Source organism: Amblyomma mixtum, chromosome 6, assembly GCF_055824585.1.
Source record: "Amblyomma mixtum isolate Tamu chromosome 6, ASM5582458v1, whole genome shotgun sequence".
In the NCBI taxonomy this organism is placed as follows: domain Eukaryota; kingdom Metazoa; phylum Arthropoda; class Arachnida; order Ixodida; family Ixodidae; genus Amblyomma; species Amblyomma mixtum.
In genome coordinates, this window is record NC_143017.1 from 73,167,868 (window position 1) to 73,183,164 (window position 15,297).

A 15,297-nucleotide genomic window follows, 5' to 3' on the forward strand; every position below is an offset into this window, starting at 1 on the left:
AAAGACTAAATCTTTTTTATCGTGTTATTAATAGTTTAGTGCATGTGAGGAAAGAGCGATACATAAACGAAACAAGAACACGCATACGCCGTAATAAACATAGTGGGCATGTCCAAATAGAGAGATTTTGCAAGGACTGTTCCTAATATTCCTTTTTTCCTATAACAGCGTCCGAATGGAATGGGCTGCCAAACGAAGTTGTAAATGCACAATCTCGAGAACAATTTTCCATCCGTCTTGCTAAAAATATAAAGCTACAAGTATATAAAGGGAATCTTTCATTACCTGCAATTTTTTTCACCTGTGTTTTACGACTGTACTTTTCTAACACTGTTTTATTGATTCTACTGTATTTACTGCATCTTGTTCCTGCTGGTCTGCGTATGCCACAAGTTTGATGCTGTGTCCAGTCCTATCTTGGTCCAGGTTGGACCGATAGTATGCACAAATAAAATAAATAGGGAAGGCAACGTGCTTGTCGAAGCACTCCATCTGCCTCTGTGAGTTGAGCCCGTTATCTATGCATGTGCCTGCTTGATCGTGTAGCATACTATGAGTTTCGCTTCTTCGCTGCTGCAAGCAAGCGCCAGAGCACACATTCTAAATCCGAATACACGCATCTGGGAGTAAAAACGGAATAAGCTGTCATTTAGGGCACACCCTCCTCCAAAAGGAAGTTAACTATTCACTTTACTCCCTTTTTATTCCTTTCTGCTTAGAGTGTATAGTGCAAGAGAAGCAGGCTTATCAGCAGCAGTAGAGAGACGAGTGACCCGTGTTTGTTTCTTCATCATCATCATCATCAGCCTGACTACACCCACTGCAGGACAAAGGCCTCTCCCACGTCACTCTAATTAATTAACCCTGCCCTTTGCCAGTTGCGGTCACTGTATACCCCCGCAGACTTCTTAATCTCATCCGCCCACCTAACTTTCTGCCACCCCCGGCTACGTTTACCTTCTCTTGGAATTCACTCCGTGTTTGTTTACAGCACCTATATCCAGACTTTCTAGGAAAACGGGAGACAATCGAGGTTTTCGGCGACTCCTGGGGCGCGGAGACAAAACGCCCGGCTCAAATATGCGACGTTCCGTTTCCACTATCGGGTCAGCGAACTACCGTCGGGATGACGGCATGGCGTTATAATTTCCGCATGCAGCTCGCAGAGCTTGTGGTCTCTCCGCGGTTATCGATGTTTACGTTCGACGCGACAGCTGTGTGGGCACGTAGGTGCCAGGCGCCGAGCGTATGGCTTGTCCATCAGGAACACTCTAAAGGCGGAAAACAGAGCGGGAAGAACGCCGGCGGTATAAACAATGTTATCTCCCGACAGGGCCGCTTGCCAGACCTGCTATCGAGCACTAATCTATATACGGCGGTGTTTGCTCTCAGCGCGGCGGATGTTGTCCCGGACAGGGTTTGATCAAGAGCTACTGATGCAGTAGCAGGGTTACTGCGTAGCGATGCCTGCGCTCGCCACTGGGCTCGAGAATTAATGCAGGCACCCACGACGCACCGCACAAAACAACAGAATGTTCGGGGTATGTATACACTTACGCACATGCTAGGAAACATATCTTACTTGGAAGGCCCAACATTATTTGCACTGTGATTCATATTTATCGAAATGCTATGTCGTGTTTACATACAGACACCCTCACTCCCCTTTGTCGCTATTAGCCGGCTTCGCCATCGCGCGTGTTCGATTCGCGGGGTCAGCACGGTCAGTCGTCCGTTGTTGATTCGGGCCAACGAGTTTCTGCAACAACGAGAACAATCGGGCCTGCGCGCGTTTCTTGCTTTAAAGAATGCGTCAGAAGGTATTACATCCTACAGGGGACCGGGACGCAACCATTCCCGTACAAAACCCCGCCGAACGACAGTCCAGAGTAAACCTCCAAGGCTACAAAACACAATAACGTAGAGATAGTTTGTTTCAGGCCTGTGTTATAAATTGAGCAAACAGCGAGCTTTAAAAATGATTTCTCGCCTTTGTAAAAAAAGCTGCGTAAAACCGGCCGCCAGCCACTTTCTCTGTCTATTTCCCTCTCCAGATGATCTTGAACCACTGAAGCCCATCCCTCTACTATGGAGCAGAATGTAAGCGCTGTGAGCCGTTCACCGTAAAAGTCGTCAGGCACAGGAGCGAAGGACACGGCAGGTTCATAACGTTCGTAAAATTCGGACAGACACTGTATTAATTAAACCAGCTATACTTTTTTTTTTATATCGCTTCCGCTCTGACCCCTCCTGTCCCAACTGTCCGGAACTACATGCCTATCTTGCACACTGTCTCTTGTACTGTGCTGTCACTCTTCAGTCCCCTTTCTAACCCCCCCCCCCCCCTCTTCCCTCATCTCCGGTCCTCTCCTAGCATATATGCGTAGTTTCTTCTGATGAAGAGGATCAGTTCGGCCTGGTGTGACAGGCAAAGCAAATTTTGAGCGCTTGGTTTGTGCTCTGAAGTAGTGTTTTACTACTGCTATTAGCGCAAGCCTGGGACGCTGAATATAATTGTTCCGATCACTTAACACGCACATTAACACAGGCTACACGTCCGGCTATTAGTTTGTAATGTACAAAAACACATGGTACAAACAAAGAAAACCCTTCAATAACGGGCAGAGTCCCTCAGTGATGAAGGTGATTCGGTACGAGTCCATGCAAATGCCGCATTTCGTAAAGCCACGACGGCCAATGACCAGAGTTCTGGTAACAGTTCGAGCGAATCCTCGGACGATTCCCGAAGCGGCATCCATATACACGTCCACTCAGGAAATCTTATCGTGTCCCCCCAAAATTACCCCCATACCCATCAGCGCCCGTCCTGTCAAGTTCTTGCTGTGTACTCGTCTTAATATGTAGCGCTGGATTACTTTTTCAAGAAAACAAACATCGATAAGTAGGCGGTGATAAATACTTAACCTCTCCCATTAAAACACCCAATCCTCATGAAAGCGCCCTCTTTCCAAGGACCACGTGGTTTAGGACCGCCTGGATCACTTTGACAGCACTATAAATGCGTAGCTCCGGTACAACGGTATGAAAGGTCAACTGTTCGACTCTGCACTCGACGACACCACATGTCAGTGTGAAGCCGAGCATGTGACAGCTGGCGGATCAGAATCTATGTAAGCACCGACACCGCCACTGGCGCGCAGCGTCGATCACGTACGTCTGGAGCGCGTCGCACCGCGACCGGCGGCGGCGCGGGGCCGGCGCCGAGGCGACGGCGCGGACGCTGCTGAGGCCCGGCTCGTCGTCCATGGCTGCAACGGAGCTGGCGGTGCAGGCTCCGTCGCCCCGTTCGCCCGGAGCCCATGCGGCCGGCGGCGACTTCCCGTTGCTGCCGCTGCCCAAGAGCCCAGCAGCAAAGCAGGACGCCTTGCGGCCCACGGTGGCGTCGCGTCCACCTTTGCCGCCAGCCGAGCGCGGCCTTTGTTGCTGCTCTGGCCGCGAGCCCCGGCACGAGCTCAGCAGCGAACCCATGCGGCCGTCCGGAAAGAGAGAAATACTCTGCCCTGCTTGCCTCTTCTGGATGGGCCCACTTCTTCTTTTACTCCTCCTCTGTTTCAGTTGTAATCATCATCATCACCAGCGCCATCATCATCACCTTATCTGATACTTCCTACACCGTATGTTTTTGGGCATACGCATTGTAGCGGGCATCTGGCAGTAGCAGATTTCTTTCTTTTTTTTGTTTAGGAAGTCCGCCCAACGGCATGGTAGAATGGCTCTCAAAAGCATAGTGGAAGCCGCTAGTTCACGCCGACTGGAAGAGAGGCTTTTCTTCGGACAAGCAGAGCAACTTTTTTAGAAGTAGAGATAAGCGGTTGGCGGCAGATTGAGTTGTCTTCGGATAATTTCTGCCAATGCCCCCTTAGGTTTCGAAGTAGACCTTTGAGTTTGCGTCAGGCGTAACATCCACTTCTTGTTCGCAAAATGTCAGCGATAATCAGCAGAGTCCGGTTTATGCATCGACAGCATCTCTCCAGGTCCATTGCGCGTCGGCTCCTGCCCGGTACGCCGTAGCGCCAGGCGTTGCTGGATGGGAATGCTGATGCAAATGTTTTCTGCCTAAAGCTGCAGCCTCTATAAGCGCACTCTGGCAGGGAATCTTTGTTTATTTAGCGTCGTAAAATATGACGTCTACATTGGGTGAGCGAAGGATGAGAATACTGGAGCGGAAGGGAGCACCGTTGTACACTCCAAACATACAAGTGTAAAAGGAAAGTAAGCTGTCCTCTAGAGCATTCTCTTTTATAGAGGAGTGAGCTGGAGGACACCTTGCTCCCTATTCACTCTTATACACGCGTATTCGTGTGCACGTGAGAAGGCAAGCGTTAGCTGGAAGCAAGCGGCGAGAAGGAGGGACTGCTCTTTAATAAACTTGCATAGAAAGTGGAGCCTCTCTGTAACCATAGTTTTGAGAAACTCCATAGTTGATCGACCTCGCCATTTGGAAGGGCTGTCTGGGTCGGATGTAGGAGGAACGCTCGGGGCCGCGTATTCGCCAACTGCAGCCTGTACAGCCACAAGGCTTGAAACCACGGTGAATTGATCACGGTGACTGAAGATTGTCACAACGGCTTACCTAAAAGGGATAATAAATCCTCTTAAATGGCATTATATGCCACTAAGCATCACGATGTGCGACCTAAAAGGGAAAAAATTGGAAAAAATGAAATTAAAAACAATAAAATTACAGTACAGAGAGCGGAGTCGAACGGCCGACATTCCATACGCAACACGAGCCCCTAATCCACTGCGCCATAGCGGCGACGTCAAGCCGTTGTCCTGAATGAATATTTATAACCAGCCTTAATGTGGCTGCTACCTACCGGTGGGCGGCGCTGTCATCGCTGGCTGTACCGGCTGCATTTGGCGAACACGCCTCGGGGGCCACTCCGCAAAGAACGTTAGGCGACAGAGGGTACACAGTACGCTTTCCCGGACGTCTGCCCGTGAGCAGTCATACAATATTTGAGGCGAAAGATATGATATATGCCAGCTATCGCCCGTCCACATCATTCACCAGGTAGGATAAAGAGCCCTCCGTTGTTATTTTTGACCTCCTAGGTTGTAAGATAACGACGGTGATGATGATGTCTCAGTAGCAGGCTCAAGAAGACTTCTGTATACAGAGCGAGCTGTCAAGGCGGAAGTTTCCGCGGCCAAAACGTATTTGTCGTCGTCGTCAAAAAGCGTCCGTTCAATGTGTTTGTCAAAATTACGTAGAGGGAAAAGTGGCGCCACCGTCTATGCGAGTTTCTTACACAGCGCCTCATATACCAAGGGCATACCGGGAAGGTGAGGTTTCGTATTTGGCTTGGCTCGTGTTGGGCTGAAAACGTGGATTCTGCCTAGGGATACGTAGTTTTGCCGCGATGCTCTCCTGTGTGCGCTGGCTACATTATCTTAATACGTTTTTCACTTTCTGAATAAATGTAACGCAAGTGAAAGTTCGATATCAGGCTGGTATGGAAACTTTAGCAGCATTTCTTCGAGGTGTGCCTCGAGATCAGTCGTGTGGCTACGGTTTTATGCCCTCGGAATAAAATATGACACCTCGTCTTCCCGGCATGCCTTTGATGGATGAAGTGCAGCGCCGCCAGTTTCCCCTCTCACTCTAAACAGGAAGGTGTAAAAAGGGAGTAAATCTGTCCTCTAGCGCACAACCTTTTCTAAAAAAGAGTGCGCTGGAGGCCAACTTACTTCCTGTTTACTCCCGTATAGGTATAGTGAAGTTCGCGGTGCTGTATTTTGTTTGCCGCATCCGGTCGCGTAGTGGAATGCCCATTACGTTCTTTCTCTTGGGCCCTCTGCACAAACGCACAGAAGGGGTGAGCCCAACCCAGCGGGATAGGGGGGGCGCCGGATGGCGGGGGATTAAGGGAGAGGTCAAACTCCCCTCATGGACGGAGTCGTTAGGTCGCATCCTGTGTGCACATGTTTACGGCGAGGCGAACCCGCGTCACAGTGCGTGACTTTTCGTGCTTTTGAAGCGCTGTCAACAGGATATGGCCACGCTAGCTGCAGGCATGAGGAGCGACGATGCTTGAACAGATGGGTTGAAGTGGCTTTCCTGGAACTTGGGCCAACCGGACGTTGGGAAAGTGAGTGTTCGCGAAGCTCGCAGCGGCAAAGCACAATTATCCGAAATCGTGATGGTGGAGAGTGTACGGTGTCGCGATGAGCTGCCTTCTTTCCCCAATCATTGATTGGTTGTGTTATCCTTTCCCCAATAAGTTATTGGTTGGATGTTTGTACAGTACCTGATTGGTTATTCCTCCCACCGAGGGCGGGGACATAGGATTTAAAACCCGCTGTTTCGGCAGGATTGAGGGCTGGTTTCGTCATGTAGAACTACGAGCCAGTCAAGTGTAAATATGTTTTCTCCTTGCTTGTATCTTCCTTTGTGCTTTTAATGGTTATAAAAAGTTAACCTCTCCTGAAGTGTCCTCTTGCAATGTTGTCCTCTTGCAATGTGATTGAGCAATTCGAATCTGCAAGACGTCAAGAATCCTACAACAATCATCTTCAACATCAATTCCCCTCTACGAGATCAAGAGGGAACCCAACTGGTATATTCGTATTTATAGTGTAGGCATGTGTGAGAAACTCTGTGCGTTCAGACAAGCGTGACCAGGAGGAGGGGAACAGGACGGGCACCGACACGGGCTGCCACCTCATGGTGACTCGACCACGTGACCACGCCGTGAAGTTTGAGGGGCTTTAGCGCACATAGCCAAAACCAGCTAGAAGACTTCTAGGTGTTGTTGACATAGCCCCCGTCTTGCGCCAACTGCTATACAAATAGAGCGAAGGGCATATTTGTGTACGCAGTCATTTCGTGTCCATGTAGCCCAGCGTGACCGCGGGGAGGAGGCAGGGACCCCGCAAGTGCATCCTGCACGGGCTGTATCTTTCTTTCGCAATCGCTTTCGCAAGCCAGGTAAGCGGCGATTTTCCGCATTACGAGTTGCGTAATCGACATTCAGTTTTCTTTTTTCTCCGCCCTTCGCGCGGCGTCTTTTGTCGCTTATAAGGCGCAGTTGGCCGTGACGATGCGCAGGCAGTGATCACCTTGAGTGCATAAGGAGGAGCACATGCATGCGAGAACGGCGACAATGCGAGCTGTACAGGCCGAGGAGATGGTGTTGGTGACAGCTGAATACTTCAAACCAACCCAGCATTGTTCAATTAAGTGCTTTGATTCTGCACCTAGCCAGCCTGCGGGCTGCATGCGGAAAACGCGACGCGCGAACCCGAGTGGCGGAGTGCCAAAGCCAATCCTAGAAACCACGGCCCAATGCACATTTCAGACGGCGTACACTGACAACAGCCGATAAAGGACCTGAGATGAGGGCATAATCCTCAGATATGCGCCACGAGGCTCTAATGAGCACCAGCGGCACAACACGCGCAATGCAGGGAAACAAGCTGAGGTTGGACGCAGACGGCGGGCGCACCGCCTAGGGTATACGACAGCGCTGGCTGTCTAGGCGGCTTTGGCACAGCTAGGCGGCATTACGTAAACAAAGTCTAGGTACACCACTCTCACAAAAGAGTCTTGTCGAAAAAAAAAAAATCAGCGCGAACGACACAAAGGACATAGGAAAGAACATACAAGACGAGGACGTGCGCTTGTCGGTGTCGTGTATGTTCTTTCCTGCGTTCCTTGTGTCGTTTGGGATGATTCTTTTCACAAGATGCAGCACCAACTCGCCTGGCAGCATGCTCTCTCGAAGTCACAAAAGAGTGTAGGAAGCGCGTTTGGCGAGATTAGACTCGGGAAACAGCAGTCCTCTAGGTTCTTCAGAAGTCGCGCCGAAGAGGTGACCGCCCATGTAATGTAGAGTACAGGCTGTAGCGAGGCCGGCGGCTCCATGCATGACTGCACGTCTCTCCAGCAGAAACGCAGATAACGAACAACGCCAGCGAACACGAATCGTATTTGGCGCTACCAACTCAGACGAACTGTCGGTGCCCTCCCCCCCCCCCCAAAAAAAAAAAGAAAAGAAAGATAGGGTGGTAGAAAAACTGAGCGTTGGTGCCAGCCAAGGAGAGAGCGCTATACCTCCCTACCCTGCATGCTTTTGCCGTCAGCTTCGAGTATTATGCATGCTAGCCTCGTCCTCCGAAGGAGGCGTATACAGACAGAACCCCGACTGTTCCTAGGCGTGAATGTCAAGGTTACGAACGGCACACGCTCTCCACATCCGACTTCCGCCCACGCACGCAATTTGTCGAGGCGTAGCAAACGTCGCGCGGCCCGCCTCGGCGCAGTCTTCGGGACGGCCACAGCGAGACATCACTCCTCGACCGCGCTGCTGGAGCTGCAACGACCTCCGCTTTTTTTCATTACTGCGCGTGGGGAAGCGAGGTTATTTAACGCACTACGACTACGGCACGCATAGCCCTGCAACGTGCGGAAGAATGGAAGCCACTTGTTCGAGCTGCGTGCCCCCTTTTAGAACGACGGCTGTAGAATGATTTCCTCTGGGTTGAACGGCTATAGTCCGTCATAAGCCCAAACCGCCTCTATTGGTAGAATACATGGTATAGGTGAAATACAAGGTACATGCGCGGGCCGCGTACGCACTGGGGGTTCCAGGGAATGCACTATCTCTGCTCACGTGATCTCTAGTGGAAGCATTTATAGAATAATAAGGGGAAGAAAGTGATAGGTCGGACGTTAATAGATCGGAAGCGGGCAGAGTGGGTGAGAAAACAAAGGCGGGTTAATGACATCCGGTAGTTGAAATCAAGAGGAAGGAATGGGCTTGGGCAGGGCATGTATTGCGAAGGCAAGATAACCGCTGATCCTTAATTAAGAGTAATGAAGTGGATTTCAAGAGAAGGCAAGCGTAGCAGGGGGCGGCAGAAAGTTGAGTGGGTGGATTAGATTAGGAAGTCTGCGGGGATATGGTGGCCGCAGCTAGCAAAGGACAAGGTTAATTGGAGATACATAGGAGAGGCCTTTGCCCTGCAGTAGGCTTAGTCAGGCTGATGATGATAATGGAGAGAGAGAGAGGTGGTACAGCGGTACAGCAACTGGTGTCACTCTGCCATTGTCACTATTATTACTGCTGCGTCAACTGTGAGATATATCGCTGTCACTCTGCAATGGCTGTCTCTGCTGTAGTTTTCTATCTCTACTGCCGCGCGTAGCAAAGCGGGATGCATGGTCCCGAATGGCTGTACGGAATGCAGGTACTGGTAGTAGGGAGCACTGCCCGGAACAAAAACAGATCTAGAACTGTGCGCAGAGGTGATGGAAACGCACCGGCACAGCGCGACCGTGTGAATCTTTCCTGGCCGCCGCCATATTGCTCTCTGGGCTGCTGCTTGTGCGCACATGGCGCAAGCACGCTGGATGTGCTAGCGCCCGGTACAGAGTCCTGCGAGCCTAGATTAGGGAGGTGTGACATAATAATGTTGCCCCAGAGTATACAGCTGGCTTGGGTACCTCCCCCAGATCTCGGCCCCAAAGGAAAGTGCACCACCCACCTCATCAGGCGCCATTTGAACGGAACAGAACAAGGGAATCCTACTATCAGTGTCCACCTAAGCGCAGCGTGCGGCTACAGAAGAAAGGTGTACAGCTTCTTCAGGATATTCGCAGTCTGATAAAAATTCTTGCCGGTCCGGGATGAATTTTTCCCACCAAGCAGGCTAACCAAAACAGCTGTAGCAGTTGGCAGGACGAGGCCGGTAAATATGCCCATGGCAATATTCCAATGATTAGACTGTATTCCACCAAGCGGTTTTGGTCTACAAACGGAACACTTTTTACCTCCTCTCCTCACTATACAATACCCTCTCGCTGCTCCCACAGAATAATGTATAAAAGATTACCTTGGCTATGGCTGCAGCGGTGTTCAATACTGCTTAATGAGAAGGATACAGTTCGCTTCGAAGTAATGTGCATTCGCGACAAAATTAATCAAAGGTGTGGGCTATTTAAAGTGACCCTTCCTCAGAAATTTAGGGCTCAGGGGGGGGGGGGGCTCCCTATACACGGCTTATAGCCTTCGGACCATCCTGGGCTCTAAACTTATGACAAAGGCTGTATACAAGCGCGCCCCTCCGCTGCGAATCTGGTAAGATGCCACCCCTCCTCTCCCATCCCACAACCGTTGCTGGAAAAAAAAAGTTTGTACGGTTACGCATAACAGCTAGAGGGCATAAAAGTTAAGGAATGCGTGGGAGACTGCACAAGATGCCCTAAAAAAAAAAAGAGAGAAAATCCCCGACTGCACGAACTGCACCAAGAGGAGAAAGAGAGAGAGAGAGAGAAAAGCGCCTCGCCTACGTTTTAGAGTGCACTTGGCACTAAAAGCAAAGGGGAAAAGAAAATACATATATAAAACACACCGCGCTGCCTGTTGCCGTCACCGAGAACGAAACTTGACGGCGTGCACTCGTAGCGAAGTTGCGGCATTCCAAATGTACGGCGACGCTCGTGAAATGGGCGTCTCGGACGCAACAGCCGCCGAAGACGAGGCTCACTACACGGACGGGGGCGAGCAGCCGTAAATCTCGGCTATCTCGATGTTCGTCGAAGACAAAGAAACCAAACAGGCCGAGAGACAAGTCCTTGCGCAGATTTATGGCTGTGGCGTAACTCGGTTATCTCCGACAAGCCAGCTTGCGAGGAAATGTTTTTTATTTGTTTGTTATTTTAAAGAAAGCCCGCGAAAAACCTGCAGAGCTTACAACACGTCAAGTGTTCGGATTCGTTCCCTGCGTTGACGAGGAAAGCGGGGGCAGTGGGTGGGGAAGGAAAGAGAGAGGGGGTGGGGGGGAAGGGAAACGGAAAGGTCCCACCACGGTTGCAGAAATGTAGCGCGCAATAGAGAGGAAAGACGAGATAAGAATGCGATGGGAACTACTGCAAAACGATTAAAGATGCACATGAAATCAAAAAAGTACGGCAGAACATCTTTGAAAAAAAAAGAGGCAGTTAGGTGTTGCAAAGAGCCCCATTGCTGTACGCATAAGCGCTTGCTTTCTAGAAAAAAAAAAAAAAACCAACACCACCGAAGACAAAGGCCTCCGAGCGTTGTTTGGTATAGCATCCAGCTAAGCACGGCAGGGTGTGGTTGGCGGCAGCGGAAGTTTGAAATCTTACCTTCCATGACGTCACACCGAGCTTCTCCGCATTCCTTCGGTGATGTGAGGAGAAGCCTGAACATTTAATTGACGATTGCGGCACTATTTTGAAGCTAGCGCAAAAACACTTGGCATGCTTTACTTCCAGCCTATATAGATCTGAATCCTTGAATAATGCGGAATTCTCAAAAGCTGGTGCAGTTGTCTTTTAATTAAGCAGTGTAGAAGCAATGTTTAGAGCCATTGCTACGATGCTTAATTAAGGCAAATGACAGGTGCAGGCCGAGACGCTTCATTACCTCGTTAAGATTTGTCTATACAAGCGTAGTGATTTCTGCCCGCAGACTGGCGTCACCTTATCAGAAAAGTTTATTGGTTTCGCAGCGCTTGTAAGGACACTGACGACGTTTGTAAGCGTAACAACTCACTCATGACGTCATCTCGACGTCATCAAAAGCGCCAAGAAAAAGTGTTATGACCTGGCTTCCGCGAAGGTTTAGCAGTACTTCCATCGCTGCCGTTATCATGCGGACCATATGGGATCGGAAGTCTTCTGGCACCTCCTGAATTTTGGCCGCGGTCACGTGTTCTTTCTTTCCAATTCGAAACTTTGTTCTTACGAAGAGTCTGCACTGCTTTCGCAGTTCTTTCCGCGCATGAAGGAGTGAGGAGTGTGTCAGCCTTGTACTTATACTTGTAGTTATCACAAGCTGACAAAGGTATTCTAACATGAAGGCGTCAAGACAGAAGACAGGAAGGCCCGGGTTCACTTGCTTAAACGCGATTATTGTGTATGTGTGTTGTTCTCCTGTTGCTCTCGATTTCTTTTCGTTCATTTGGTTTTTGTGCAGATCTGTTCTTAAAATGAACTTCGATTTACGTTTTTGCCTTTCGGCTTGACTACTTAACGTCCACGCTGATACCTTTCTTTTTATGGTGATAGTATTTCATGCTGCAACCACTCCTCTAAACATGAACATTTGTGCTTTAATTACTGCAACGTAAAGTGCTTGTGCTAATAAGCAAGTTGGGATAAATGATACGTCACTTTTGAGAGCAGACGGCTGGCACATATATAACAAAAAAAAAATCGTTAATGCTTCCACAAGAAGTTATATTCGCCGAAAAAAAAAAGCCGAAAATTGCTTTCTGAAATCAACACCGAAAGAAGTCCACCGAATTTAAAAAAAATATATACACCGAAAAGTCCAATCCTACTTATAAGGTGTTTTAAATCACACCTGTATACGATCGTTTCGAAAACGTCGTACATATCATCGTCATGCACGTTTTCTATGACAGCGACAGCTAGCTCTCCGCGACTCAAAACAAAGAGGAGATATAGACATCAGACTTGATAAGGTTCGTAGAAGTTCGGCAAATCCTTAGAGTAGGGAGCTTCATACATGTCGGCCGTGTGGAAATGTCGGCCACCGAGTACAAACCGCAAACGCATTCTCTTAACTAGAAACGTTCTGCCCGAGGCCCTGCGTCATGGTGCCGACCGCAGCATTGCAGCGGGCGAAGCGTCGGCTCCAGTTTCCAACTGGTCGCGTGCAGCGCTTCAGGCTAATGACGGGCAAAACGCAGCAAAACCACGGAGCATGTCCGCGTCCGCCGACATGCGTTACGGGCTCAAGGAGGCGCCTTGTGAGCGATTACCACGGCGAGAACTCTGCAGCTGTGTGAATTATTCTGCGGTTCAAAGGAGGAAGAAGGTTACGTAATGCTCTGTTGGCTTCGGACACGCTGTCAGCGCTTGAGGCGTGCACAATGGCCGCCGTAAAACGAAACAAAGCGCTCATCTGTCCCCGATACCCCTTTGCCATGCCTGCTTATCTTCCTGCGTAAGGCGCCACGCGAAAAGAGTCATCGTGCATCCCAATGGTCCGTCATACGGGACCAGCTAACCCGACACTCGAACTCTGCTTATTCAACAGCAGATATATCAACGACAGCGCACGTACCGTTATTGCTATTCAGAACAGAAAGAGTACAACAGCCAGAATTGTTTGTCGACATCATTCACGCTTTCTGGAGTCGGCAGTGAAAGTAACGACGTGTTATGACCGAGCACACAGCGACAGGCGAAATCCATCAACAGCGTCCAGCCAACGAGCTAAGCTCCGCCTCTCATCAACGCCCTCTTTGCTTCTCGAGGCTTTACCAGTCTGCTTTTTTTAAAGGGCGGTTCATAATGGTGCATACGATTGAACGTTGCACAGCAAAGGGAACAGTTGCGAGGCGCGCCGTATATAATATATGGGGCTGTTTAGGTTTCCTGAAGTATCAGTACACGATAGTTTTTTTTTTTCTTTTTGCTCTTATTGAAATGTGGCCGCCGCAGCAGCAGTATCGTAGAGCAACAGACGTATCGGAAAAGCCGCTCGCCAGAGCTTGCAGAAAGCGGCCCTATTATGCCCCGTATGACAGCGCTGCTCAAGTAACCGCAGCACAGTCAGTGTGTATACTATATCCTTGGTAAAACTAAAGCATTCGAAGTTAATGCACACTGAACCAAGTTGCCTGAACAATTGTATACATAAAAAAAAAATGACATTAACGCGGCTTCTCGAAAAACGGTAAGCCCATATCAACACTTTAAACATTTGATACCCCAGAATTTTTCGAGATGACACGTGTTGTTACTCTGTGCGTTTCAGCATATCAGGCTTTCTTCCTCCAAGGCTCAACTCCGTCTCTCAGATCGTCCGCAGTGGGGTGAAGCTACAAGAGCCAGGCGATGGCTTTCATGCTTTTCTCATGCGTGAACATCCAAGCACGAGGTCGCAATTCTAGCTTCCTAAACCCCTGTCAACAAGTTGTGCGACAGTCCCTATATTCATAACTTAGGCAGTGTTTTGATCGTACACGTTCCGCTTGTGCCTGAAAGATTTACGAAGCGTATATACATATACGCTTTGTAGATAGCGCACTGACTGCTGCCCGAATGAGTGCCATCGCGCATCGCTCTGAAAGTTCGACAGAGTCCTTTCCCGCACACCACAGCAAGGATAAGCAACAAAGTGGACAATAAACGTGTTCTCACTCACTCAAGCATGTGTTACACATTTGTTCCCTCTAGTACCTCAGCACATATTCGCGATAAATTCTGAAAGCGCAAGACCCGCCCGAACACGGTCACACAGGTCTTTCTATTGCTGATGACAAAAAGAACCTTGTATTACGATGATAATGAAGTTTTCTTACCAATCCCCCCAAAAAAAAAAAAATGAAGACGATCAATTTGTTTGTTAGCAATCAAATAAACCCGAGTTCGAAAGCAGTTAAAGTGAAGCGGGCATGCCGCATCGCCGTAAGATTTCAAGCACAGACTCTTGATGCGAATATAGCGTTGTCTAAAGGCATCCGCCAAATATGTATTGAACAACCATTACAGGAATCGCACACTGCGTAACCGACGAGCACGCGCGAGGGGCTGCAGTGCTTGTGTCAGTTTGCATGTTTTATACAACACAAAAACAAAGAAAAGTAAAGGGGAGGCGTCAAGATTCTCGGTGATATCCCTTAGACTTCTACACGAGGCATCGGAAGTAATGGCATTGGAACATACCCACAACTTCAAACTGCACTGGCACGTGAGATTGTGCGATTAAACTTCTATGCTGCGCATACACGTCAAAGAGTAGTAATGCCACATCTGTGCGTCAGCATACTACACGCCGAAGAAGGATGGAAAGCTGGACGAGTTTGTAATAATTCATCATGGGTAGCTGTACCCCCCATGATGAATACTACACGCCCCTCAGTAACAAATACTCCGGACGCCATGGCCTTGAGACTATAAGGGGCCGTATTCGGTTTGCTTTTAGCGCGACTGTATGCAATCGCGGAAGCGTTCAGTACTGCAGTAACTGAATAAGATTTTAATTATTTACGCAATTGATTTCCTCGCACGTCGCGCATCCAGAATTCAGTTCAACGCTGGATGCGGGCTGAAGCGCATTAATTAGCCGCCACAGAAACCGCGCTCTTATCTATATCCTCTCACCGTTCAGGAAATCACCCGCTTTGTTTATTTCCTGGAGCTCGCCGACACCGACTTTCGAAACTCGACCGCGCCGACGGAGGAAACTGCGGCCGTATCGCGTTGATCGCCTTAAACCAGATAAGATACCATGAGCCGTATATTATGCGGCAGGACGTCCACTAGACGTC

The 15,297-nt window shown here is 49.3% G+C and overlaps 1 protein-coding gene across 3 annotated transcripts in view; it reads right to left on the reverse strand.

The window, feature by feature from the left end:
- Window positions 1-15,297, reverse strand: part of LOC149339369 (coronin-2B-like) — a 210,983-nt gene that overhangs the window by 46,170 nt on the left and 149,516 nt on the right. Inside the window, exon 1 of one of the 3 annotated variants that reach the window (XM_089548129.1) lies at window positions 3,176-3,510. The exons of the other annotated variants lie outside the window; for them this stretch is intronic. Within the exon in view, the coding sequence (XP_089404255.1) occupies window positions 3,176-3,489 (314 nt within the window). The 5' untranslated portion in view covers window positions 3,490-3,510. Of the gene's footprint in view, window positions 1-3,175; window positions 3,511-15,297 lie in introns of those variants that run through there. 3 annotated transcript variants of the gene reach the window in all.